Source organism: Ostrea edulis, chromosome 5 (assembly GCF_947568905.1).
Source record: "Ostrea edulis chromosome 5, xbOstEdul1.1, whole genome shotgun sequence".
Taxonomy (NCBI): Eukaryota; Metazoa; Mollusca; class Bivalvia; order Ostreida; family Ostreidae; genus Ostrea; species Ostrea edulis.
The window spans coordinates 84,272,035-84,299,087 of record NC_079168.1 but is presented as its reverse complement, the minus strand read 5'-3'; the positions used below and the strand labels follow the sequence as shown (position 1 = coordinate 84,299,087).

Genomic DNA, 27,053 nt, shown 5'->3' with positions numbered 1-27,053 from the left:
CTAAATCTGTGGTACTTCACCTACAGCTGGTGACTTCTCAATTTGAGTGAAAAATTCTCGACGGGGCGTAAAACAGTCAAACAAACAATTCCCTTTCTGGATACATGTACATATATATATATATATATATATATATATATATATATATAATAGGTGTTTTTAAATTAAAGTACAAACTCGAATTGGAACCAGTTTTCGCGTTGCTTAACCACCAATACATCTAAACCCATTACCGTTATCCCCTGCATATCCATCTTTTCCAAATGGCCCTTTGTCGCCTTTGTCACCTTTTGGGCCAATGGGTCCTTAAAGAGAATTATATATATTGTTGCGATCTAATGCTAAAAGTGATACAAATCTAACGCAAATATAATTGTGTAATCTCACGTAATATCTATATTCATTTATAAAGAAATTCACTACATATGGATAACCACTTCCACTCCAACCTGGGGTTGAACTCACCAATCTGCGGAACCAGACCGCTCAACCATCGAGGTAAATAAAAAAAACAACCTTGCTTTTGATCACAGGCAATTGTATCGCTTGGGTTCGAATTTACTTTTAAAGAATACAGGTATAGAACACCGAATATAGGGTACCCAAGTTCGCCGATGTAAAAACAATAAACCAAATGGTATAAAATTCTACTCTGTATTCTAATATATTCATACATAATCAATCTACATTACTACCAATGTTCATCCCCAGATTCCGTATACTTCCCAAGATATGCAAAAATAAATTCGGAGAAATGCATTATTTTTTGTCGACTTATAGCTGGGCCCTGCCACTATACGACTAAACAGAATGTTTGAGCATTGCAACACGCTATTATATAAAATCTGCAGCATTAGATATAATTTTTTAATTGAATTTCTTACCCCAATTCACAGTCTGAGAATGAACTTTTTAAATGGCACCGATACGGGGCGCCGATTGGGACTTGATGTTTTTGTAATAAAAATCAATTTTGTGTACACAAAATTGAATTCTATCACAACAAAATAATTTTTTCTTACAGAAATATGTTTTGCATACTTGTTTTATGATAAATTCATGTTACACAAAATTATCTTTCAGTGGACAAAAATCATTTTTGCAATGACAAAATTCATTTTTGTCAATCAGGTATGTAAATATAAACTTATTAGCATACAAAATTGACTTCTCTTATCTAATTTGCAAATTAGATAACAAAAGTCAATTTTGTCTCGACAAAAATCAGTTTTGTGAGACAAAACTGAATTTTGCTAGACGAAATTGAATTATGTCTTTGTCTTACAAAACTGTTTTTATAAATGATATCTTCAAGTACGTAATAACCAAATTAAGGTTGATTGATCCTTATGTGATTTATCAATATTAATGGTTGAAAGTGGAGAAACTATAAATTCCACTCAATATAGTTAAATTTGATTAATAACCAAAGAAAATGGGTATGTTGCCACATTTTTAAAGCTGTCAGACATTAAAAAAAAACCGGAGGTATATGTTAACATCAGAAAATCACATTATCGTTATACAGAATATTTAGAATTGATAAAAACTTGTTGAAATGACAAATTTTAAAAGACAGCAGTTAAAAATATGTATAAATAAATTGTGGATATTGGGGGAAATAATGTATAATAAACATGTAGTAAAAGAAATACCAGCAGAGGAGTTATTGCCCATGACAACATTTTTAAAATCATAAATAATTGATTATCTATGGAAAATATAAACTTTTTCAGTATCATTTACCAGATTTTTTATTTTATGCAGTGAATAGAATCCTCTGCATGATATATTTCTAATATACGCAAATTTTAATTTAATAATGATTTTTGCAAAAACAAATGGCATCACATGAGGATCGGTAAACCTTAAATTTTGTTATATGAAATTATATTTCAGTGGGCAATATATCAATCTTGTCATGACAGAATACATTTTTGTCATCTTTACTTGTAAGCTGCTCACCGATTGGTTGAAACGCTTTCATTTTGCTTATTCTTTGGTAAAGGTTAGTCGGACTTGGAAGGTATGATAGGACACAAATATTTGTTGAATATTCACGTATATATTACAAAGAATCGGGATTGAAGTATTTGAAAATCTATGAAATTTTTTTCTTTCAATGACACATAATTATGTCATGAGTTATCATAAGCGTAATATCTACTTTTCACATTTTCATCTTCCCTAGAACCACTGGGCCAATTTCAAACAAACTTGGCACAAATCATCTAAGGGTAAAGATGATTCAAGTTTGTGCAAATGAAGGCCCACGCCCTTCTACAAGGGGAAATAATAGCAAAAATAAATTGATGACTTTTAAAACTCTCCTCTAGAACCACTGGGCCACTCTCAACCAAAGTTGGCACAAAGCATCCTAGAAGGGAATTCAAGTTTGCTTAAATAAAGGGTCAAGCCCCGTTCCAAGGGGAGGTAATAGAAAAATAGTGAAAATACATTGACAAATTTTAAAAATCTTATTATGCAGGTCCTAAAATTGAGTAAAATGATTTCAAGTTTTTGAATATACTGATAATGAATTAATACTGATAATATTATCATTAAGTGTTGGAGTAGTACAATAAACAAGAGGCCCATGGGCCATATCGCTCACCTGAGTCACCTTGGCCCATGCTTAAAGATTTTCCTTACATATTCGTATATGAAACTTAGATCCATATTGTTGTCCCACCCTATCCCCAGAGGTCCTGACATGAAAGCTTCCTGATATAGTGCAGATTCAAGTTTGTTAACATCAGGACCTCTGCTTGTTTATTGTACTACTACTTGTGTGGATTGATGAAAGATGAAGATGACGAACAGTGATCAATCTCATAACTGCTATAAGCAATACAAAATAGATAGTTGGGCAAACAAGGACACATCAGAGGTGGAATCAGGTGCCTAGGAGGAGTAAGCCACTCCTGTCGACCAGTCACACCCGCCATGCGCCCTATATCTTGATCAGTTAACGGAGTTATCTGTAGTCAAAATCAGTGTACCAAGAACGGCCTAACAATCGGTAAGAAACACGCCAGGCAGCATTTGACCGTATGATAGATTGTATTGTCAAATTAGATCGTTACAACGACCATAGAATTTGCGAAATGATGACTTTAAACGAGACTGTTGCAACCCCTGCACCTATCTGTACCCATCTCTGTCCTCAGTACCCCTTGCTTGTCGTAAGAGGTGACTAAATGAGGCGCTCTTTCGGACGAGACCGGAGAAGCTGAGGCCCTGTGTCACAGCAGGTGTGGCATGATAAAGACCCCTCCCTGCTCAAAGGCCGTACGCGCTGAGCATAGGGCTAAATTTTCCAGCCCTTCAACGGCAATGGTGACATTTCCAAATAGGTGAAAAAATTCTCGAGCGGGACGTTAAACAATATACAATGAAATGAAATAGCTCATGTTAACTATCAGTTGAGGTATGAATGCAAGGTGAAGATAACGAACAGTGATCAATCTCATAACTCCTACAAGCAATAAAAAATAGATAGTTGGGCAAACACGGACCCCTGGACACACCAGAGGTGGGATCAGGTGCCTAGGAGTAAGCATCCCCTGTTGACCGGTCACACCCGACGTGTAAATAAATCCCACAATAGCATTATCAATATAGTTTAACATTAGTTATATTGAACTTTGAATATAATGAAGAATTCAGGTTGATCCCCTGAATTTATATATATCCGGAGTAGACTGCATATCATATGTTTGCACTGCTAGATAAATTACCAGTGCATTTTTGAAAGATTTTTCCCATCGCTCGTTAAGATGTATACATTCAATCGAAAGTTTGAAGATACTTTTACGCAGGTTACTATCAAATGGGCGTATTGTAATATTCATGAGTTTCCATGGTAACGTACCTGATGGTCCTGGAGGTCCGAAGAGTCCCTCTGGCCCCATAGGGCCTCTATCACCAGGTATTCCCTTGTCACCTTTCTCACCTACACAAGGTTTAAAAAACTTTCATTAAATAAAAAGAGGCCCATGGGCCACATCGCTCACCTGAGTCATCTTGGCCCATATTTAAAGGTTTTTCCTATATATTCCCATGGAAAAACTTTGATCCTTATTGTGGCCCCAACATAACACCGGGGCATGATTTTTACAAACTTGAATCTGCATTATGCCAGGAATAAACTTTCATTTAAATGTAAACATCTTTGGCCCAATGGTTCGTCAGAAGATATTTAAAGATTTTCTCCATATATTTGTATGTAAAACTTTGATCCCCTATTGTGGCCCCATCCAACCTTTGGGCCATGAAAATATTTTAACAAACTTAAATCTGCATTATATCAGGAAGCCTTCAATTTAATTTTGTACTTTCCTAGCCCAGTGGTCCTTGAGAAAAAGATTGATTGATTGATTATGGTAACGATTTTCCCTATATATTTGTAAGTAAAACGTTGATCCCTATTGTGGCCCCATCCTACCCCCAGGGGTAATAATTTTAACAAACCTAAATATGCACTATGTCAGGACGCTTTCATGTAAATTTCAGCTCTTCTGGCCCAGTGGTGCTTAAGGAAAAGATTTTCTAATGAGCCACCCTATTTTTGTGTTTATCTCCCCTTCATTTGAACAAACTTTAAGGTCCTTCACCCAATAATGCTTTTTGCCATTTTTTAGTTGAAATTGACCGAGTGGTTCTGGAGAAAAAGTCGAAAATGTAAAAAGTTTACAGACAGACGGACAACAGGCGATCAGAAAAGACCACTTGACCTTTCAGCTCAGGTGAGCTAAAATGTAACTGACTCCCCAACATTCTATCAAAAAATCCCTATGCACTATGAAATTGCTTTGGTATTCGTGGATTATATGGAGAAATAATTTCTTATACAAGTGTAAGTTCTATTCTTTTTTCCGAACACAAAGGAATTTATAAATGTCTTCGAGGCATCAGTTTGACTACACCTGATAAATCATATTGATAGATATATATGCTAATGTTACACACCCCGTTTTCCAATATAGCCAGGAAATCCCAGAAGGCCCCGCTGTCCTCTCTCCCCCTTGGCACCTTTTAATCCGGACAAACCAGGTCTCCCTACAAGTAAATAATTGAACAATATGATCGCCTTGACATAAATTCAAATTGAAAAAGAAAAGAAATTCCTCCATGTAAATTCTATTTTGTCTGTTCGTTACCCGTTCCTCCTTGATGTCCTCTTTCTCCAGGTAAGCCTCTCAGGCCTGGGAGTCCTTCTTCTCCTTTGGGCCCCATAGGTCCAATCGGCCCTGGAATGCCTGGATTTCCTAATGAAATATAAGTGAAAATAACGAACAGAGATTAATATCATCAATCCTTACGAAATACAAAATTAAAAGAAGGGCAAACAGTTTCAATATAGAATATATCTGGATCTGTATACAAAGTAAAACTCATAAAAGTTTACATAGTTTTCTAATTGGATTTCAGTGAATGTAAAATGACAACAAAATTTACAATGTACATAACGAACAATGATCCATATCATAAACCCTGTACAAAATTAATAGTAGGGTAAAGACGGACCGCTGGTGTATGTAAACACGGACCCCCGGACACACCAGAGGTGAGATCAGGTGCCTAGGAGGAGTAAGCATCTCTTGTTGATCTATCACACACGCCACGAGTCCGTTATCTTGATCAGGTAAATCGGGACATTTTTAACGTTCAATAAAAACACCGTGGATCGTTACCCTTGGCTACCAAAGAGGATGCTTCTAAACAAAAACCCTTACGTAAAAAAGGAAAACACTAAAGAACCTTATATTGCTTACATGAAGTACAAAAGGAAAAACAAACATCACCATAGCCGCCTCAGCAACTTGAAAATTCTGGAATGTGTAGAATGAAAGATGAAGATAACGAACAGTGATCAATCTCATAACTCTTATAAGAAATACAAAATAGATAGTTGGGCAAACACAGACCCCTGGACACACCAGAAGTGGGATCAGGTGCCTAGGAGGAGTAAGAATCCCTTGTTGACTGGCCACACCCGCCATGAGTCTATTTATCTTGATCAAGTAAACGGAGTAATATTTAATCGGGACATCTTTAACGTTCTCCTTATGATCCCGTACTGGGATTTTGCGACGAGGGTTTTCATTGAATTACTTTGCATCTTAATTTTAATATTTATTACATGTATATAATATGCAAGAGAGGGTCTCGATCTCGGCATCACATCAGCCTAAGGCGTTTAACATTAGCAGGCACTGCTTCAACCACAAGCGCCCAGCATTAGATGTTAACACCATGGGTTTACTGGATATGACCTAAAAACGGAGATCACATACTACCACAGGCATGGTAACGAATCCTCACTCTACGACCGCTACAAATGTCTAAATTTGTAGTCTCCCTAAAACAAGTTCATTCCCGTTTTGGAAGACGAACGTATTTTGATGCCATCAAGTTTTTAAGAATCCATGATTTTGAGGATTTTTTTCCTTCTCAATTTTCTAAGTTAAAAGTTTGCTTTAGACCAGTGGAATGAGCTAGGACCTATATAATTATTACATTGAATGTTGTCTGTATGAGTGAAACAAATTCTCAAACGGAACGTAAAACACCGAAAAAACATGAAAAGCCTCCATCCGTCATCAAGGCTCTTTGATTTTAATGATGTCAATACATGTAAGCGCGAATTCGTTATAAGCGTGTTTTACTGTACTAGTAATGAAAGGTGAAGATAACGAACAGTGATCAATCTCATAACTCCTATAAAGGTGAAGATAACGAACAGTGATCAATCTCATAACTCCTATAAAGGTAAAGATAACGAACAGTGATCAATCTCATAACTCCTATAAAGGTGAAGATAACGAACAGTGATCAATCTCATAACTCCTATAAAGGTAAAGATAACGAACAGTGATCAATCTCATAACTCCTATAAAGGTGAAGATAACGAACAGTGATCAATCTCATAACTCCTATAAAGGTGAAAATAACGAACAGTGATCAATCTCATAACTCCTATAAAGGTAAAGATAACGAACAGTGATCAATTTTAAAACTCCTACAAAGGTGAAGATAACGTACGGTGATCAATCTCACAACTCCTATAAAGGTGAAGATAACCAACGGTGATCAATCTCACAACTCCTATAAAAGTGAAGATAACGAACGGTGATCAATCTCATAACTCCTATAAAGGTGAAGATAACGAACAGTGATCATTCTCATAACTCCTATAAGCAATACAAACGAGAGAGTTGGGCAAACACAGACCCCCGGACAGACCAGAAGTGGGATCAGGTACCTAGGAGTAGTAAACATCCCCAGTTAACCGGACACACCCGCCGTGAGACCTCTGTCTTGATCAGGTAAATGGAGTTATCTGTACATGTAGGTATATTATATAGAAATTCCGATTAACAATCACTCAGTTCCTGAACATTCCCACTATCACAGTCAAAGTTACAAATCTTGTACATGGAAGGTGAAGATAATGAACAGTGATCAATCTCATAACTCCTGTAAGCAATATAAAATAGAATGAAATGGAATCACGTTAAGGTAGAATTGAAAGATCTGGAATTTACCTTTGGGTCCTATTGGTCCTGGATTGCCTGTTATCCCGGAAACTCCTATGTAACCTTGCTCGCCCTTTTCTCCTTTTATTACGAAATCATCTAAAAGATCATTGCCAAGAAAGTCTAATAAATAGTCAGTCAATAATAACCAAATTTTGTCAATAGTATGTCATAAGATGTTGACAGTTCTTCAGACAACAAGGGACTCGAATGATAAATGTACGCTATTTTTTTTTTAAAGTTTAAGAAAAAAGATCTTGATATTTTAAAATGATGTCCATTAAACATGCACGCATACACACATATATAGTTAAACTCTAACGTACCTCCCATTACGTTGCGACAGTCATACAGAAATGTTTCACAATTGCCATACTGAAACTAGAAATATTAAACACACTTCTAAAATATGCTGTGGAGACAATATAGTTTCCCATACATGTACAAAACTACATTCATCAAGAGGTTGCAATAGGAGTAGAAATGTACCTCGCTTTGTTGAGCTTATGATTGCTTTATATTGTTTATTGGAAAACGCTCAACATTAGCAACGCTCTTACACAACTTCTGTATCTTTCTCCTGCGATAGGAAACTATGAAAATGCGCCACCACTTCACCAGTATTCAAGTTATGAAATGGTTTAAACTTCAGACCTTTTTAAGTACTCCGTCTGACATTTATAAATAAAACATAAAACATTCGACTTACTGGCCATTCGACAATACAGACGTGAAGGTTAGTGATACTAAAGGATGTTTTGAATGAACGATGAGGAAAACTTTAATAACATTTCAACAACTTTAATCTGCAATAAATCAGGAAATTTAATAATGGTGATCATAGAAAAAAATATTTCAAAAAATTGAATAGAAGTGAAAGATGGTACTTTTATATTATGTTCATTATCTGAAAAGGACATCACTTTTGAAAAATTCTACATTAAATACTAGGGGGAGAATCATGATATAAACCAGTGTGTGAGCTATTTCATTTGTTCGATCAAAATATTTATTGACCTGATGAAACTCATTCCCCGTGTCCATTTGCAACAAATTATTTCAAAACTAAGAGAGGAATGGGGCATGGACACGATTTGAGCTGAAAATATTCAAATTTTGTTTTTCCATTTTTAATGTTCAAAATGCTTAGCTAATGTATTTCTAATGGTCAGCAAAAATTTGAATGTCAGTTGTTGAGGTACATGGGAGATACATAGCTTACAAGTCTTTGTTAAGTAAACAAGGCTCGTGCCTTGTTTTTGTTTACATATAAGCTAGATATACCAGTAAAAGTTTGGTCAAACCTAATTTTTCAATTTACAAGTTAATTCTGAACATAATTTAATAGTTCTAGTGTTTAGCACATCTTGTTTTAAACATGCTATATTATATCAAGCAATCTATATGTAAACAAAAACATGGCACGAGCCTTGTTTACATAACAAAGAATTGTGAATGCTGTATCTGACATGTAACTTAAAAACTGATATTCAAATGTTGGTTGAGCATTAGAAATACGTTAGTTAAGCACTGTAAACAATAAAAATGGAAAAATAAAATTTCAGCTCAACCGTGTCCATGCCCCTTTAACCTAAAACCATTTAATCATTGGAAATATTCTCTAAAAGACATTTTTCTGAAATTAACAGAGCTTGTTTACACAGTGCACGTATTTAAAATATTTAATTTGATATGTTTCATTTACATGTAATACTTTTTGCAATTTCTATAGTCACAACATTTCACGATTGCACTTTTTTGCGATACCTATGGCCAAAAATACCCCTCATGGTTGAAATTGGCACATGTATGAAGCACAGAATCTTTCCTTAGTGCGAGTAATTGCAGTTTTCTGTATTGACCAGACAGTCTTATAGATTAAACAAAGCACACCAGGGAATTTTTCAGCTGAAATAATTTCGGCAGACACTGCTAGTTGTTGAGGACTGGGAAATAATTTCTTTTTAGGTTGATATCTGCTGACACGTGAAGAATCAATACCGGTTTGTAGAAACACTGCGCGAAACTCATTTGATCCAACCAAATTAATTCGATGTTACACGCGAAGGACTGTGAAAGTCCAAAGGGTCTGATAGTAAGCAATACTAATTGGTATTTGAGAAGTTTTTCATCGAAATCTTACGATGAATTGCAACAGGACGAACTGCTGTTTTGCATTCGACATTTGGTAGTATAAATATCATAATTATGCCGCATTGAATGAGCTGTGATGTGTGAAATAGACTGGATTCCATTAGCTCAGTGTGTGATACACAGTATGGCTTTAGCTGCCTGTCTATCACGAGACATTAGCCCTAATATCCGCTGATGGAAAATAAAGAACCCGTCATTGCTTCCATGTTTACACATGTAATTCCCCTTAAATATTCTCTACGTCAGATTTTACATTTCTTCCTCTACGATAAATCATCGAGAATTTTGAGGCAGTTGGGTCCTCATTTTAAAAAGTTGGGAGTTTTCCCAGCAGGATGAACCTTAGATAAGTAATTCACTTTTACTGGGTGCTGTAATAAACAATAATACCAATTATGTAAAATATATACATCGTGCATTCCTTTCAATGTTCTACAATTCTGCAATTCTTATTATTTGGGTTTTGTTAAGATCGAAACATATGTTACAATAAGTCGAGGTGTACAATAAGAGGAAATGAATCCATTTGTCTTGTATCGCAGTCTTTACAGTTCGCATTGCATTGGATTATATAAATTGAGTAAACACAGAAACATTCATAATTTAAGTCTGTTTCCATTCAATTATAGAACCTGAAAGAGAATATTTCCTCGACATCAAACAGGTCTCTGTAACTCAGTGGTAAAGTGAGATCGAGGGTTCAATACCCGTGGGGATCCGGATTAGAATAGGCCCTCAGCACCCCTTGCTTTTTGTAAGAGGCGACTAAATGGGGCGGTCCTACTGATGAGACCGCAAAAACAGAGGCCCCGTATCACAGCAGGTGTAGCACGATAAAGATCATTAAATCCACTGCAATAGAGAAGGCAGTGCTAGAGATTCAAGGACGGATACTAGAACACCAAATCAGATGGCAATGCTGGAATTCGAACCTTTAAAGCTGTATGATCCGATGTTTGTTTTTTTTTTCCATACATAATTACTTTCAAGCAGATTAATTAGTGTTAAAAGTCATTAACTTTTCCTTAATTACATGCTTGAAAACATTTGAATGTCAAAGAAAACAGCGAGAACATTATTTAGAAAGTAAATATAGTGTGGTACGCATAAATCATCCGGAACACCTCGGGCCTTTCATCGAAAACATGGTGTTTTTCGGTGAAAGGCTCGATGTGTTCCGGATGATGCATAAATTATACATTGGTAGTCGTCTATAAATAGTCCCACGCGCGTCAGGGGAATCCCAATATGACGTATTAACTCAGACGCAACTGTCTCATTTTAAGACTGAAAGAGCGTAAAACTACGAATTACTAAGAGGTATTTGATATTTTTTCTATCAAACTTATGGCACGGTACTGTTGTAACAAAATACAGTTTTACACAGATTAAACAACAGATGATCTAAAAGTTTGAACTGATCACGTGACTGTCACTTGAAATAGCAGAGTGAGGCGGTTGTTTGTAAACAACAATTTAAAATCAAATAATTTTGGTTAAAACAGTCGAAATAATGTATGACATGTCATACATACAGCCTCATAACTACATACGTGCGATGATTTAATAGCGTTTTTACAAGATGGGGGAAAATGTCGTAATTCGGACCGTACAACTTTAAATTTTGACAGTCTAACTTATTAAGACAGTGTCAATCATCTTATTTTAGATACGTGTTTATCAGTGAAATTTCTAACCACAACATCAGCCAGTAAAAAACCGCCGCGGTGGCCGAGAGGTTAGACCGTTCGCCTCGCATGCGGAAGGTCGGGGTTCGAATCAGTGACAGTTCCATCGCCAAACGCTCGGCATCAGGTGTGAATGTCACGGGTCCTCGGCGATGACCTTAAAAACGGATGACCCGTGTCACAGTAGGTGTGGCACGCTAAAGAACCCTCACTGCTCAATGGCCGTAAGCGCCGAGCATAGGCCTAAATTCGAAGCCCTTCACCGGTCTTTGTGACGTCTCCACATGAGTGAAAAATTCTCGAGCCAGACGTTATGCAAGATACAATCAATCAATCAGCCAGTAAAAAGTTATGTTGCTGCGCATGCACTGCGACATATAATGCTCCATGTATTGACCCAAATATAGTATACGTTTAAGTAGTTCCGGCCTTTAGAAAAAACAATGCGCACTATTAAAGAAATTCATACACCAAACTGTAGATTCATACATGTACCACAATAAAGCTAAGAAGGACAATCAAAGGAGTTGACAGACACGTTCAAAAACCACAGGGGCTAAGCCCGTTTTGGGCCCGAACTCTGTGATACCATAAATATAGAAAGGGGTCTAACTCTGACACAGATAAAAAACTAACCACTCGCTTCAAATGCCTAAAAAATCTTAAACTAGGTAATATATGCATAATTTGTCGTTTTCCTTGCATAGATTAATGTTTTAACTACTTGCATGCCATATTTCAAGTCACTGGTTTATAAAATAACAAAGATATACGTCATCGTTCTCTCGATTTCACTTGTTTATTTTTTACTAGGACATTTACCGGTCCAGGTCACAGAGTCGTTTCTCGCCTATGACAGCAGCGAAATTCAGACTAGTATGGAAGATTTCGGACCTGTCAATTAAAATTTCACATCAATTATACGCTACTTACTTCCTCATATTTTAATAATGTTCTTCGTGTAGACGTTATACGACTTATTTTTCCTCATCAGCATCAACTGTTGACAAGAGCTGCCGTTTTAATGAACGCACTAAATACCCGATAGACTTAAAATCTCAAATACCTTAAAACTGATCAAAACATTATTCTTGTGATATTGCACTTAGAGAAGGAAATTGAACATTATTTCTTGGTTTTTTTAATTTTTTTTTGTTTGTTTATTCTATTTCATTTAGATTATTATTACCCATTTTCCCTTTCTTTAAAGTTTTAGACATTTCGGGTATTTAGTGTATTCATTAAAATGGCAGCTCTTGTCAACAGTTGATGCTGCTGAGGAAAAATAAGTCGTGTAACGTCTACACGAAGAACGTTATTAAAGTATGAGGAAGTAAGTGGCGTATAATTGATGTGAAATTTAAATTGACAAGTCCGAAATCTTCCACACTAGTCTGAATTTCGCTCCTGTCATAGGCGAGAAACGACTCCGTGACCTGGACCGGTAAATGTCCTAGTAAAAATAAACAAGTGAAATCGAGAGAACGATGACGTTATATCTTTGTTATTTTAAGAACCAGTGACTTGAAATTTGGCATGCAAGTAGTTAAAACATTAATCTATGCAAGGAAAACGACAAATTACGCATAGCTTACATAGTTTAAGATTTTTTAGGCATTTGAAGCGAGTGGTTAGTTTTTTTTATCTGTGTCAGAGTTAGACCCCTTTCTATATTTATGGTATCACAGAGTTCGGGCCCAAAACGGGCTTAGCCCCTGTGTCAAAAACGGTTCTTTTCAGAGCCACCTACATTTTTCAGAAAGAATCTAATTTGGTTGTTGATCTTATAAATTTTGCGAAAGAAAAAATCTGGTATGTTTTCGTCAGGTCTACAGATATACAGGTTGATGGGTTTATATGTTCAAGGGTCTACAGCTTAATATATTTAAGGGTCTACATATTAATATTTAAGGGTCTCCGGGTCGATATCTTGATATTTGTGAGGGGTTATGGACAGACAAGTTGATATATTCAGTCTGTTGATGGGTATGCATGCATGCCTTCAAGTCTTCTGTGATATTGGAAACTAAAAGCAATTGATTTCAATTTTATAATACAGAAATAAATATTAAAAAGCGTACAATATTCGAAACGATTAAGAGTAGACATCGTGCAAATACTTGTAACATGTTATATATTTTGTTAATGTCACCACAATTCATTGACCATTTCAGCCTGTGGGCGATTCTGAATAAGGAATACCCTCATTTCCTCTGTAATATTGGACATATTGTTGAATGAGGATGCATAATTTTCAATGCTGATACCAATTGACTTCAACATGTTACTGTGTTCCCCTATTTCACCATCGATACATAACACCTTGAAATCTGTACAGTAGTAGACATGTTTACTAGTCGACGTGTAGACCGGTCGACCTGTACACCTGTCGACCTGTTCACGTGTAGACCTGTGGACGTGTCGACCCTGTATTACTGAACCTTTAGCCCAACTGTACCATTGGGACTAGGAGATCTGTATAATTTTTGTCATGCCGTAGACATCATTTACTATAAAACTGAATTAGTAAAGCACTTTCTATGAGTCGAATAACTTCTTGAACATATGGAAAAAAAATACACTAGAATTACAAATACACATACCTTATCGGATTTTTAATGAACCTAATTACTCCTTAAACATATTGTAAATATACACAGGGACTACAAATACGTATACATGTACCATACTTGATCCAAAAAAGGCCCAAGTATTAATATTTTTATATGTTGACTAAATGGCGGCTAAAGTAACAAATTTCACAAATGCAACAAAATATATTGAATATGAAAATAGTACATTTTACTAGTATAAGGGGTATATCATAGCTAGTCATACTTTTAATACAACTTATCAAATCTGTTAAATACAATGTACTTAACACACGAAAACAGATTGACTTTAGCATTATAAATATTTGTAAAATGTTTTGATATTTGATCAGTGCATGTTGTGTCTGCAAGGTGACATATAAATGGTTTGAACATGTTTCTAAATATAAAACAACTTCCTTCTTTCTCCCCGACTCATATACAATAAAGTAATTCAAAAGTGATCGAAATATTTCGGGTTTTTTTTTTTTTCGAAAAAAAAATAAAAATATCCAAGAATTTGCAATCATAGGATGTTGGATGGGACATCTGATTGTACATCGAAAGTAGGGGGACCGGGAAATGTAACGAGATTACCTATCATTGTATGTAATGTTAAGATATTAACCACCGTTCTGTGGACCGAGTAAAGATATTAACCACCGTTCTGTGGGCCGGGTAATGTAAAGATATTAACCACCGTTCTGTGGGCCGGGTAATATAAATATATTAACCACCGTTCTGTGGGCCGAGTAATGTTAAGAGATCAACCACCGTTCTTATTGGCCGGTTGTGTATTGATTAACGTCCCGCTCGAGAATTTTTCACTCTTATAGAGACGTCACCATTGCCGGTGAAAGGCTGCAACATTTAGGCCCATTGAGCATGGAGGGATCTTTATCGTGCCACACCCGCTGTGACATGGGGCCTCGGTTTTTTCGGTCTCATCCGACAACCCATTAGCAAGGGGGTACTGAGGACCTATTCTAATCCAAATCCCCACGGGACTCTATGGGCAGGGTAATATAAAAGAGATTAAACACTGTTTTGGGGCCGGTTAATATATAAATTAGTTAAAAGCTGGGATTGATTAAATAAATTGTGCACTTTACGCGGTATTTGACGAGTGCAAATTATAATAACCGGCGTTATTATTGATTCCATGTATTCCCAATCGCCCTGTGTAAGACGGTGTTCGATTAGACTAATTGAGATAAAGTTAGGTGAAAATGCTTATAGACTTTGTTTTGCGTGACATGCAAAGCCGATACAGTTTATATTCGAGTACCACTTTGTAAATTCCATGTGTTGTCAACTCACTCTCCTAATGTTTGTATATAAATGTATATTAATTGTATTTATGTATATCCTAATAACAGAAGTCAAACATCTCAATCTGTATTTCAAGTGACCACTCTCAAAGTATAGATCCGCAAGTTACACATCAAGATAATCATCAAATCATAAATAAAGAAGTATATCGACCACATGCCATTTAGGAACCTTTGCATCCGGCGTTTCAACTGTTGACCTGATATATTTTCAAAATCTTGCTTTTACAAGTGGTCGTTCGGAAATAAGCACGGATTGATTGATTGATTGCACAGGGGCTAAGCCCGTTTTGGGCCCGAACCCTGTGATACCATAAATATAGAAAGGGGTCTAACTCTGACCCAGCTAAAAAAACTAACCACTCGCTTCAAATGCCTTAAAAAATCTTAAACTAGGTGCGATATGCGTAATTTGCCGATCTCCTTGCATAGATTAATGTTTTAACTACTTGCATGCCAAATTTCAAGTCACAGGTTCTTAAAATAATAAAGATATACGTCATCGTTCTCTTGATTTCACCTGTTTATTTTTACTAGGACATTTACCGGTCCAGGTCACGGAGTCGTTTCTCGCCTATGACAGCAGCAAAATTCAGACTAGTGTGGAAGATTTCGGACCTGTCAATTAAAATTTCACATCAATTATACGCTACTTACTTCCTCATATTTTAATAATGTTCTTCGTGTAGACAATACACGACTTATTTTTCCTCAGCAGCATCAACTGTTGACAACATTTGCCATTTTAATGAAAGCACTAAATACCCGATAGACTTAAAATTTCAAATACCTTAAAATTGATCAAAACATTATTCTTGTGATATTGCACCTAGAGAAGGAAATTGAACATTATTTTTTGGCTTTCTTAGCTTTTTGTTTTTGTTTATTTTATTTCATTTAGATTATTTTTACCCATTTCCCCCTTCTTTAAAGTTTTAGATATTTCGGGTCTTTAGTGAGTTTCTCAAAATGACAGTTAGAGTCAGGAGTTGATATTATGTAAAATAAGCGACCCAGATACAGCGAACATAGAGAACTTTATTAAGGTATGAGGAAGGAAGTAGAGTATAATTGATGTGAAATTTTAATTGACAGGTCCGAAATCTTCCACACTAGTCTGAATTTCGCTGCTGTCATAGGCGAGAAACGACTCCGTGACCTGGACCGGTAAATGTCCTAGTAAAAATAAACAGGTGAAATCAAGAGAACGATGACGTATATCTTTATTATTTTAAAAACCTGTGACTTGGAATTTGGCATGCAAGTGGTTAAAACATTAATCTATGCAAGGAGATTGGCAAATTACGCATATCACACCTAGTTTAAGATTTTTTAGGCATTTGAAGCGAGTGGTTATTTTTTTTTATCTGGGTCAGAGTTAGACCCCTTTCTATATTTATGGTATCACAGGGTTCGCGCCCAAAACGGGCTTAGCCCCTGTGATTGATTGTATATTGTTTTACGTCTCTCTCGAGAATATTTCACTCATATGGCGACGTCACCACTGCCGGTGAAGGACTGCAAAATTTAGGCCTATGCTCGGCGCTTACGGCCTTGTTATAATCGCGATTTTTAATTCTTTAATAGAAAATTAAAGCAATTTCTAACACTCCAAAATTGTTAACACCGCATTACAAAACAAATCACGAAGAATCACACAACCGGGTCAATCATGTGAGGGTCAAATGTTCAGTTCACATGACAATTCAATTATTCCCACAATTCGATTAGTTATAAATCGTTGGACATGTACAGTGCAAAAATCAAAGTCAGTCGATATGTATACCACATAAATAAATTGATTGTATATTGTTTAACGTCCCACTCGAAAATCTTTCACTCATATGGAGATGTCACCCTTACCGGCGAAGGGCTGCAAAATTTAGGCCTATGCTCGGCGTTTAAGGCAATTGAGCAGGGGGGGGGGGGGTCTTTATTGTGCCACACCCGTTGTGACACGGGGCCTCGGTTTTTACGGTCTCATCCGAAGGACCGTTCCAATTAGTCGTCTCTTACCACAAGAAAGGGGTTCGGAGGACCTATTCTAACCCGGATCCCCATGGGAAACCACATGAACCAATAGATGTACTTTCAATGCACAGATAGCTTCTTTGGAGATGACGTCAATTACACCCAATACACGCAAGAGTCTGAACAACAAATTGAAACAGCAAGTATCGTTGGTCAAGTTATTATGTAAAAGTCATTTAGAACAAGAGATATAGCCCTCCTTATCCCGGATCCCCCATTCCTCCAAATTAAAACTATATAAGGTCTTCCAACTCTCTATTTTGTATTGCTTGTAGGAGTTATGAGATTGATCACTGTTCGTTATCTTCACCTTTCATTGCATAACGTCCCTCTCGGGAATCTTTAACTCACATGGAAACGGTGAATGACAGCAAAATTTAGGCCTACATGTTTGCTCGGCGCTTGTGGTCATTGAGCAAGGAGGGATCATTATCGTGCCACATTTACTGTGACACGGGACCTGTTTTTGCGATCTCATCCGAAGGACCGCTCCATCTTACGACAAGCAAGGGGTACTGAGTAACTATTTCTACTCCAGATCCCCACGGATGGGCTAATGACAAGCTCGTCTCCAACAACAGATCCCCCCCCCCCCCCCAGTGTAGTGCGAATAGTACAATGTGACATAAAATAAGCCGAAAGAAACAAAGCGTTGGGACGCGGGTAAAGATCGATCAATAAAGGCCATGTCTAATAGCCTACGGACGTTGGGAGGTGAAACATCTAAGGTATCTGCTGACCATTGTCTCTTATACACGTAAAATATTCCTGGCCTTGTAATGACCTTGGACAGACTGACCTGTCCAGCAAGAAGGATAATCTGCACGTTGATTTGTATCAGCCTACCAAGTACGAGGTATTTGTGGTTGAGTGGTTGCGTATTGTTTAACGTCCCTCTCGAGAATTTTTCACTCATATGGAGACATCACCAATGCTGGTGAAGGGTTGCAACATTTAGGCCTATGCTCGGCGCTTATGGCCATTGGGCAGGGGAAGATCTTTAGCCACACTTTCTGTGACACGGATCTTCGGTTTTTGCGGTAATTGAGGTAAAACATTCTTTGTGGGTGACAGACAGACACGTGCTAAGCAATAGGTCCCCCATCCCCTTCTACGAAAGGGGTGGGGAAATAATTATGTTGGAGGTTTGAAATTGCTTACGATATGAAAATGTTTCAAGATCCTCGCATAACACTGAAAAGAAAATATATCATCCGAAACTTCGGAACAGATCAACCCCAGACAGGTCAAAGGGCCCTGTGAACAATTAAGGTGAACTTGAAGAAGAGGACGAAACTAATTGCTGCGGTACGTATGACGCAATAATCAGAAAGACTTACACCAGAGTAGTATGAGCCGGACTGAAGTAATTGGGGTTCCAGATGGCATGCCTATACTCGTGGATTTCAGTGTTCACATATATTCAGTTGACAATGTTAGCGGGTAATTTCAAGATTTCCCTATGGGTTACCTGTATACGGCAGGAGACAAAGAAGCTAACTGATCAAGTCTTCAAAGAAAAAGTTACATTAGTTGGAACAATTTCTCGGAGCGCAACAATGGCCAAGTCAGTAACATTTATGCAACAAAACCACATGATCATACAACCATATACGCAAGTTTGTTCACATCAAACAAATTAAGTTTGCGGCCTAACCACCCATTCCGCAATACAGTATGACAAGAGTTAAATACATAACTTACATACAACTGGTATCATTACTTTTAGTGATTTTGAAATTATCAACCCCTGTCTTGCACAAAAACGCTCAAATCCGAAGGGGAAGCAGGCAATATCTGGAGCGAAACCATTTAAGATTGACCATTCCGCTCTGTTAAAATACTATGTGGTTTCAATACATTTTATTTCTTAATAAAAGCACCGACTTTAATCAGTATTACAATAAAATATTACTTTATATGAATTTAAGGAATAAAAAATATTTTAACTTCAAAATCGGCACAATCGGTTTAGTCGTTATTACAAATAATTACCGTTTGGTTCAATTGATTTTATATCCACTCAAAAAACCACATTCTAGAGATGAATACTTCAATTCCTTTGTTACTGTGGTTAGATTGTTGTTTGTTTTGCGTGCCATCGAGAATATTTCACTCATATTGAGACGTCACCAGTTGTAGGTGAAGTACTAAAAAGCTTAGGGCGTACATGTATGGCCGTAGCAATGAGGGCTCTTTACCGTGACATGGGACATCCGGTTTTAAGGTCATTTTCGAATGACCCATGATTCTCGCTTCGAAATGCCGAGCGTTAGGCGAAGGAGCAATCACGACCTACATGCATTTTGACGCGGTCATGCCACGAGCGGGTCTCGAACTAACGACCTCCCTTTTACGAAGCGAACGCTTTACAAAATTTAATGACTTACAACGACCAGTTGTTGACTGTTCACATGAACTAGACACATACTTATGCTATACAGACATGAACTAGACCAATACTCGTGCTATATAGATTTACCTATAATAAACTTAAAAGGGGCCTATGTGGCCGAGTGGTTAGAGCATTGCGCTCAAAATCACACGGCCTCTCACCTCTGTCGGCACGGGTTCCAATCCCGCTCGCGCCGGTAAGTGAGAAAGTTTCCCAGTTTACTTTCGGAAGGTCGGTGGTCTCTTCCCAGGTACATTGTATCTGGGTTCTCTCTACCACCAATAAAAACTGGGCGCCACCATATAACTGAAAAATTGTTGAGTGTGGCAAAAAAAACATCGAAACAAACAAACAATAAACTAAAATTAAATGCATCGTATTGATGTATTGACTATCCCAATTCGATCTCCTTGCGGAGGGAGGGGCATATCCCAATTGATTTGATCACACTTTGTTATCCGGCATCCAAATTTGTGCAAAATTACTTTAGTTTTAAATGTGACAGTATCCCAAAGCTCGCCTACGCCTTTACTTGGGTGTAATTGACGTCATCAGCTATGGGAAATAAGCAGAAGAGCTCGAAACCTAATTTCAAAAGCGAGCACTTTTAATCAGTTGTGTTTTTGCTATCTGCGTAAAACTACACTTGCCGTTTTATTCATATCAAATACATTTAAAGTGACCTTTAACTCACAATTGATTTTACACAGAGTACTATCTCCAATGATCTTGAGGCCTGTGGCCCAGGTGAGCTAAAACCCCGACATTTATGATCGTTTAATGAGCAAGTATGTCCCGTTGACTCCAACAGAAATGCATATCCAAATGATATGCTGAAAGGTCAGATCGCACATAAAGGTGTTTCCACGCGTTGGTTAATAAAATTACTGTTACAACCATAAGGCCAAAATCCACACATTACATCCGACAAATATATCGATTGAGAAATGAACCTTTCAATTATTTACATTACATATTATAAAGCAGAGAACTGGAAAATAAAATTTATCCCATTACATATATTTGTAGATCGTGCAAAATAAAAGAAGCAACGCTTTCGTTAAATGATTCTTAAAATGTAGAAATATATTACATCTAATTGACATTTTGCATAGCTATTGAAAAGAAAATGTTAAGAAGGGCATCTACCAGAGTAAGTGGCAAACTTGTCTGTAGGTGTATGCGCATGTAATTGCTCGTATATCTTTTTATGCTTTTCAGCCCTCGGGGTAAAATATTGGGGATATTAAATTGCTTCTGGTGTTTTCGTCCCGTGGTCTGTATCTTTAGCCTTATTCATGACTTTTGAAGACTCCCTACTAAAGTAACTGTAGTTCAATATGATGCACAAATTACAACTAAATACGGTCACGCAGGGGACAAATGTTGATTGAAAATACCCCTAATCTTAAGACATGATTTCTTTGTTTTGTGCCCCTTCATGAATATATCACTAGCACGGACACGTCACCAGTTGTAGGTGAAGTACCACAAATTTAGACCTATCTTAGCGCTCAGGGCCGCGACAGTGAGGGTTCTTTAACGTGTCATGCCTGCCGCGATACAGGACCTCCGTTTTTAATGTCATATCCTAAAGACCCGTGATTCTCACTTCAAAATGCCGAGGGTTTGGCGAAGGAGTAATCACTACCTATGTTAACGCCTTAGAATTGACGCGGCCATGGCACGAGCGGGTTCCGAACTCGCGACATCACGGTCACGAAGTAAACGCTATATCACTGAGCTACCGCGACCGCTAAATTTCATATAGGTAAATTGTACCACCTTTGTACTATATAAGAGCTGTGGCGCAAATCACGCAAACTCTGTCAGAATAATCATAGGAGGCAGAAATACCTGTCAGAATGATCATAGGAGGCAGAAATACCTGTCAGAATGATCATAGGAGGCAGAAATACCTGTCAGAATGATCATAGGAGGCAGAAATACCTGTCAGAATGATCATAGGCGGTAGAAATACCTGTCAGAATGATCATAGGCGGTAGAAATACCTGTCAGAATGATCATAGGCGGTAGAAATACCTGTCAGAATGATCATAGGCGGTAGAAATACCTGTCAGAATGATCATAAGAGGTAGAAATACCTGTCAGAATGATCATAGGTGGTAGAAATACCTGTCAGAATAATCATAGGAGGCAGAATTACCGCCAGTGAGGACGTCTCCATATGAGTGAAACATTCTCGAGAGACGTTAAACAATATAATAAAAATAATCCAATAGTATCCCTATGCTAATATTGTCAGCAAAGCTGAATACCAAGGAGGACTTTTTTTGGTATTACATACATTACATAATGATTTTATCCATGCGAGTACGAGTGAACAGTAAAGTGCATGATTCTGGTATGACGCACTAGTCAATTCTGTAATCTTCATTTCAACATCTTATGTGCGTAACCAAGGATACTTAAAAAGATCGTAATTTTGCTACAACGCTTTGAACAAAGTCATTCTTACAAAACCCTGGAGGAAAATCGGTAAAAATATATCAAATTAATACTTAAACTTGGGAAGAAATTAAAAGAAAAAATATTGCTGTCGAAAATAGGGATAAAACACCCACCTCCTGAAAACTGATACTTTACGCAAGATAAATCAAATTTGAAGTAGGCAATGGTCTTTCAATTAGAGAATACGGTGTTTTGTGAAGTCTACCCCTAATTTTTTAATTTTTTTTTTTATATTTTATTTAAATTTTGGGGTTTTGTTTGTTTGTTTTGTTGTTATACAATGTACCATTGAACGTGTATTACACTCAATGTTGAGTACATCAAATTACACGAACGCAGTGATTAAGCTGCTCGTTTCGCACCAATACGTAATGACGTTCCTCCGCCAAGCGTCCGGCATCAGCAGTGGAAGCCACGGGTCTATTGGATGAAAAGGTTAACATAACGAACAGTGATCAATCTCATAACCCTATGGAATAGATCCTCATTGCTATGGCCTTGAGCGTCACGAATTTGGTCAAATGTGGCGATGTTTCCACATGAGTGAAGAATTCTCTGATAGGTTGTATAAAATTTAAATTAAACCAAAACTTTTATTCGGGACTACTTTTACTTTTATTCACCAATTGACGAGCAATATTCGCAAGTCGGACAAAACATGCATACAGTGTATATGATTCGAGACAATAAAACATTTTAGAATATTTCTCGCGTTCAATAACTGAAATGAAAGAGGTGACAGGTAAGGTAAGATTCTGAAACTATAATAATATGACTCTTTTCATGCTCAATCCCTTCTCTCAAATTATGCACGATATATATAGGTATTTGACTTTTACAAATCGTATCAGTGTAATTCCATTAACTCTGTAACTGCTACAAATACTCACACTGAAGGATCTTCGAAAACGCATCCATTTTAAAGTCTCTCCTGTGTTTTCTGAATTTGTCGTCTTTGTTGCGTGTAGACTTTGGAACCTTTCTCGGTTGGTCCATTTTCCCGGGGCGTGGTGGCAGTCCTGGCTACTGTACAGTGTGATGATCATAAAAACGGTCACAGAAAAATTCAGAATCAAAGACCCGTACAGAATTTTAAAGTGAAAAGCTATCTTAGCAATTTCGGATTCATGAATATTTTTCTCCATCCTTTCATTTTGTATTAAAACATCCGTATTTGTAAAATATTGAAAAACAAGTAATCTATCTCATCTCTTTAAAGTTCCATTTGCTGTTTGGTTAAACTTAAGGAAATTTCATATTTAGCATATTTTTCCTGTAACTGCAGTTGTTGACATTCATTACGGATGTTGTTGCACCAGAACGCGGCACGCCCTGCGGAAGTCCATTACCTCAAAAACCCGAGGAGTCACGAAATAACACACTACTTTCAGGCAAAAGTTCCATCTTTCCCAACAGCTCGTTGGCCTCTGAATCCTCTCACATTATACATGTACACTTCACAATAAAGTGAGGCCAGGCGGTGCGTGCCATCGATTGCTGGGTAATGTCGATATAGGCATTTAAAATTAAAAACAATACGAGATGAGCGAATTATGGGAGTGTAACTTTGTTATTCATTTACACAATCCCGGAAATACTGACACCAAATTAAAGAAGACCCCTGAAATTCAAGACGAACGAAAACATAATTTTGAAATTGGCATGTTTAATATGATACCGTGGATACTTCCGATGCCGATAAGTAGTTTCCTGAATGTAAGGAATTGAGGAGAAAGCCACGATGGCTATGCCGACTGAATATTTTTAACAGTTTTTTACGTTGGAAGTACCGTTTCATAAACGTTTGCTAAAGATGTAAGTTAAAAGCGTTCAATATCTTTTTTTTTTTAAATGAAAAGCTCAAAGATACAACTAAAAGATATATGTACCTGTGATTGGTGACACAAAGCCTCTATTATTCTAATGGAATAAAGAGCAGGTATGATAAGAAACAGTGATCAATCTCACAAATCCTATAAAGGATACAAAATTAAGAGGACAAACATGGACTCCCGAAGATAGAGTTAGCGCCCCCTGTTGACCGGTCACACCCGCCGTGAGCTCTATATCTTGATCAATTAAAAATCTGACTTGTCTTTCAGATAAGCTTGTATATTGATTGATTGTATATTGTTTAACGGCCCGCTCAAGAGTTTTCATTGAATGTACTATAGTTACAAGGGTACAAATCCAACAAATCAGAAATACATCGATGCCTAAATCGTTTGTATCATACTGAAATATATTATTGAAAGGTGGAGTGTTCTGTTGGTAAACGCAATTATAAGCAGGGTTAGGTCTGGAGTAGATAAGCTAAGCTACGTCCAGTATCCAACTTATGTTTACCTCCCTCTCAACACGCGGGATTTTATGTGTGGAATTAAAGTTAAGATTGATTTTAAAAAGATGATATCCGACTCCTTCATCAGAATTGAGAAGCAAATCTTACACGGGACTCTTGTGGTATCCGATATCTACACAGCAGAGGCGCGGATCTAGAACATATTTCAAAAGAGGTGCACGATAATTTGGGGTTATCAAGACGTTAAAAAAACAAAAAGGGTAGCTTTGCACAAAATGTTTCAATTCTATATGTGTACTAGAAAGATGAATACACATGGTATAGATATATAGTTTTTCCAAATCTGCGCTTAATGTTTTTAGAAGAAAACTGCGTGAAAAACATGTATGACTAAATATGGAAACGCCATGTGTATGATGTCAGGACATGCAAGCCATGGCTAGTTTTAGAACAAGAAAACAAGATCAATGTAAAAGGGTAAAAAGTGAAGGTAATCTGGAAAAGCGCAGTCAGTAGATTCATGTGTTTGTCTGATGAGGATGATTGAAAATTCAGAAGGTGACTCTGAATCGAACATGAATATTGTTGACGCTGGGCAGACATTCATAGCTTTCAATCCGGTCCATCATGATGAATTGCATAAGATCACCATTTGGAAATTAAAATGTTAGCGGGCTCTGCTTATTGCATGCATTATTTAACCATTTCAACGTATCTCAACAATTATAACAGAGGGACATGGTCTTTTTATTTGTTTAGTTTGAGGAATGCAAACGAAATTCCATTGTCCTCTGCTCACCTTTCGTCGGTACAATGCTGCATGAACTTAAAGAAGTATTTGTATAAATATAATCAAGTTTTCAGCAGATTGATGGAATGGTGGTCATGACAGAATGGTGCACAATGCTTTTAGCTCTGCTGGATCCGATCAGGGAAATTACTTTTTTGCGTTTCTAAAAGCACTGCATATTTTATTTTTGGAACTCTCTATATTGGTGACAATATTAACTGCTTCAATCAACTACCAGTCCTTTTTAACAGCCTCTCAGATATTAAACTCTTCAGCAGGACTTGTCTTCATTTGAATATTACGCAATGATGCGCTACTCTAGGAGTTTCCCAAGGCTTTATGTAAAACCTTTGCACACATTAAACTAAATTTGCACTGAAACGTAAAGTACATATTACATGTTTCAATGCACCGAGTAGGAAAATAAAGAAATAAGTTAGTCTAAATTTTAATGTGATTGATTGTATATTGTTTAACGTCCCTCTCGATTTTTTTTTTACTTATATGTAGACGTTACCATTGCTGGTGAAGGTCTACAAAATTTAGGGCTATATTTGGTGTTTATGGCCTTTGAGCATTGAGGAATCTTCATCGTGCTATACCTGCTGTGACACGGGACTTGGTTTTTGCGGTTTCATTCGAAGGACCGCCCCATTTAGTCGCCTCTTATGACAAGCAAGGAGTACTGAGGACCTATTCTAACCCGGATCCTCACAGATTATTTTAGTATGAAAATCATCGAATGTATACTTTTATATGACTATGTATAAACTTGTGCATATACTTAAATGTAGTTGTTTTAACAAAAATATTAATTGCGTCTTGAAGTATAATTTGCATCGTTGAAATTTATATATACAAATTTTGAAAATGACTAGAAAATGAAGAGTATACCACATGATTCCGCTTTCTATTATAAACACATTCGCAATAGTTAATTTGAAATTATGAACGACTGTTGATTTTGTCTTTGGTCAACAATTCGGCATGACGAAGTACATTAGTAAAATCATGATCTAACTTTCAATATGGAAAAGGAATATTTAATTTGCAGCTCAAAGTGACTTCCTAATAATCAAATTTTATTTAGTGTATATAATAAATATAACATAACTAATGCTCACAATTATTAAGAATTTGTTCTTGAATGAAGATATCGTTCATTCAATTCATGCACGCATTATAACTCTTTCCTCTATGTACTATTGCGCGGGGTTTCATCTAGGTTGATAGGAATTCATGAGTGAACAGGAACCAAGAGTCCATTGATGAATTTAAAAATTTCTTGTTTTCGTTATCTTGGCATATACATCGGGATGTTATCTGAAATTTTGGACGACTTTTGCTTGAAAGACTTCAAGAGTTATCGACAGCGTTTAGTATTACTGGCAGCCTTGGTAGGATCATTAGTTTGTCGGTGTGTCGTGTTCTTGACATTTTTCTAATAATACCCAGAATTACTTTGCAAACACTGTTATGCTTCATTCTAAACAAATGCTTGGAAAATGAATTCATTAATGTAGGGTAAACTCAGTAATACAAATTATGCGGGGGTAAAAAGAAATGCAAATCATCGAAGTAATTGCTCCTAATGCACATTATTTCAAGCTTAGTGTTGTATGCATTAAATAGCGTGACATGCCTTGCGTTATAGACCAATATCCATTACGTAACCCTGGTTTGTTTCATTCCATTGTGTTTAATATCGGTCAATTTCTCTTTGGATCAATTCAGAGAACTAATGATTCATTAAATAAC

At 36.8% G+C, this 27,053-nt stretch overlaps 1 protein-coding gene across 1 annotated transcript in view; it reads right to left on the bottom strand.

Moving 5' to 3' along the window:
- LOC125651616 (collagen alpha-1(I) chain-like) overlaps positions 1-23,663 on the bottom strand; it is a 31,565-nt gene extending 7,902 nt beyond the window's left edge. The window contains exons 1-7 of the mRNA XM_048880301.2: positions 23,094-23,663; positions 7,868-7,922; positions 7,551-7,640; positions 5,163-5,270; positions 4,972-5,061; positions 3,875-3,955; positions 234-305 (exon numbers count right to left, since the gene is read on the bottom strand). Of these exons, the coding sequence (XP_048736258.2) occupies positions 234-305; positions 3,875-3,955; positions 4,972-5,061; positions 5,163-5,270; positions 7,551-7,640; positions 7,868-7,922; positions 23,094-23,348 (751 nt within the window). The 5' untranslated portion in view covers positions 23,349-23,663. The remainder of the gene's footprint in view (positions 1-233; positions 306-3,874; positions 3,956-4,971; positions 5,062-5,162; positions 5,271-7,550; positions 7,641-7,867; positions 7,923-23,093) is intronic.
- Positions 23,664-27,053: the final 3,390 nt, after the last annotated feature.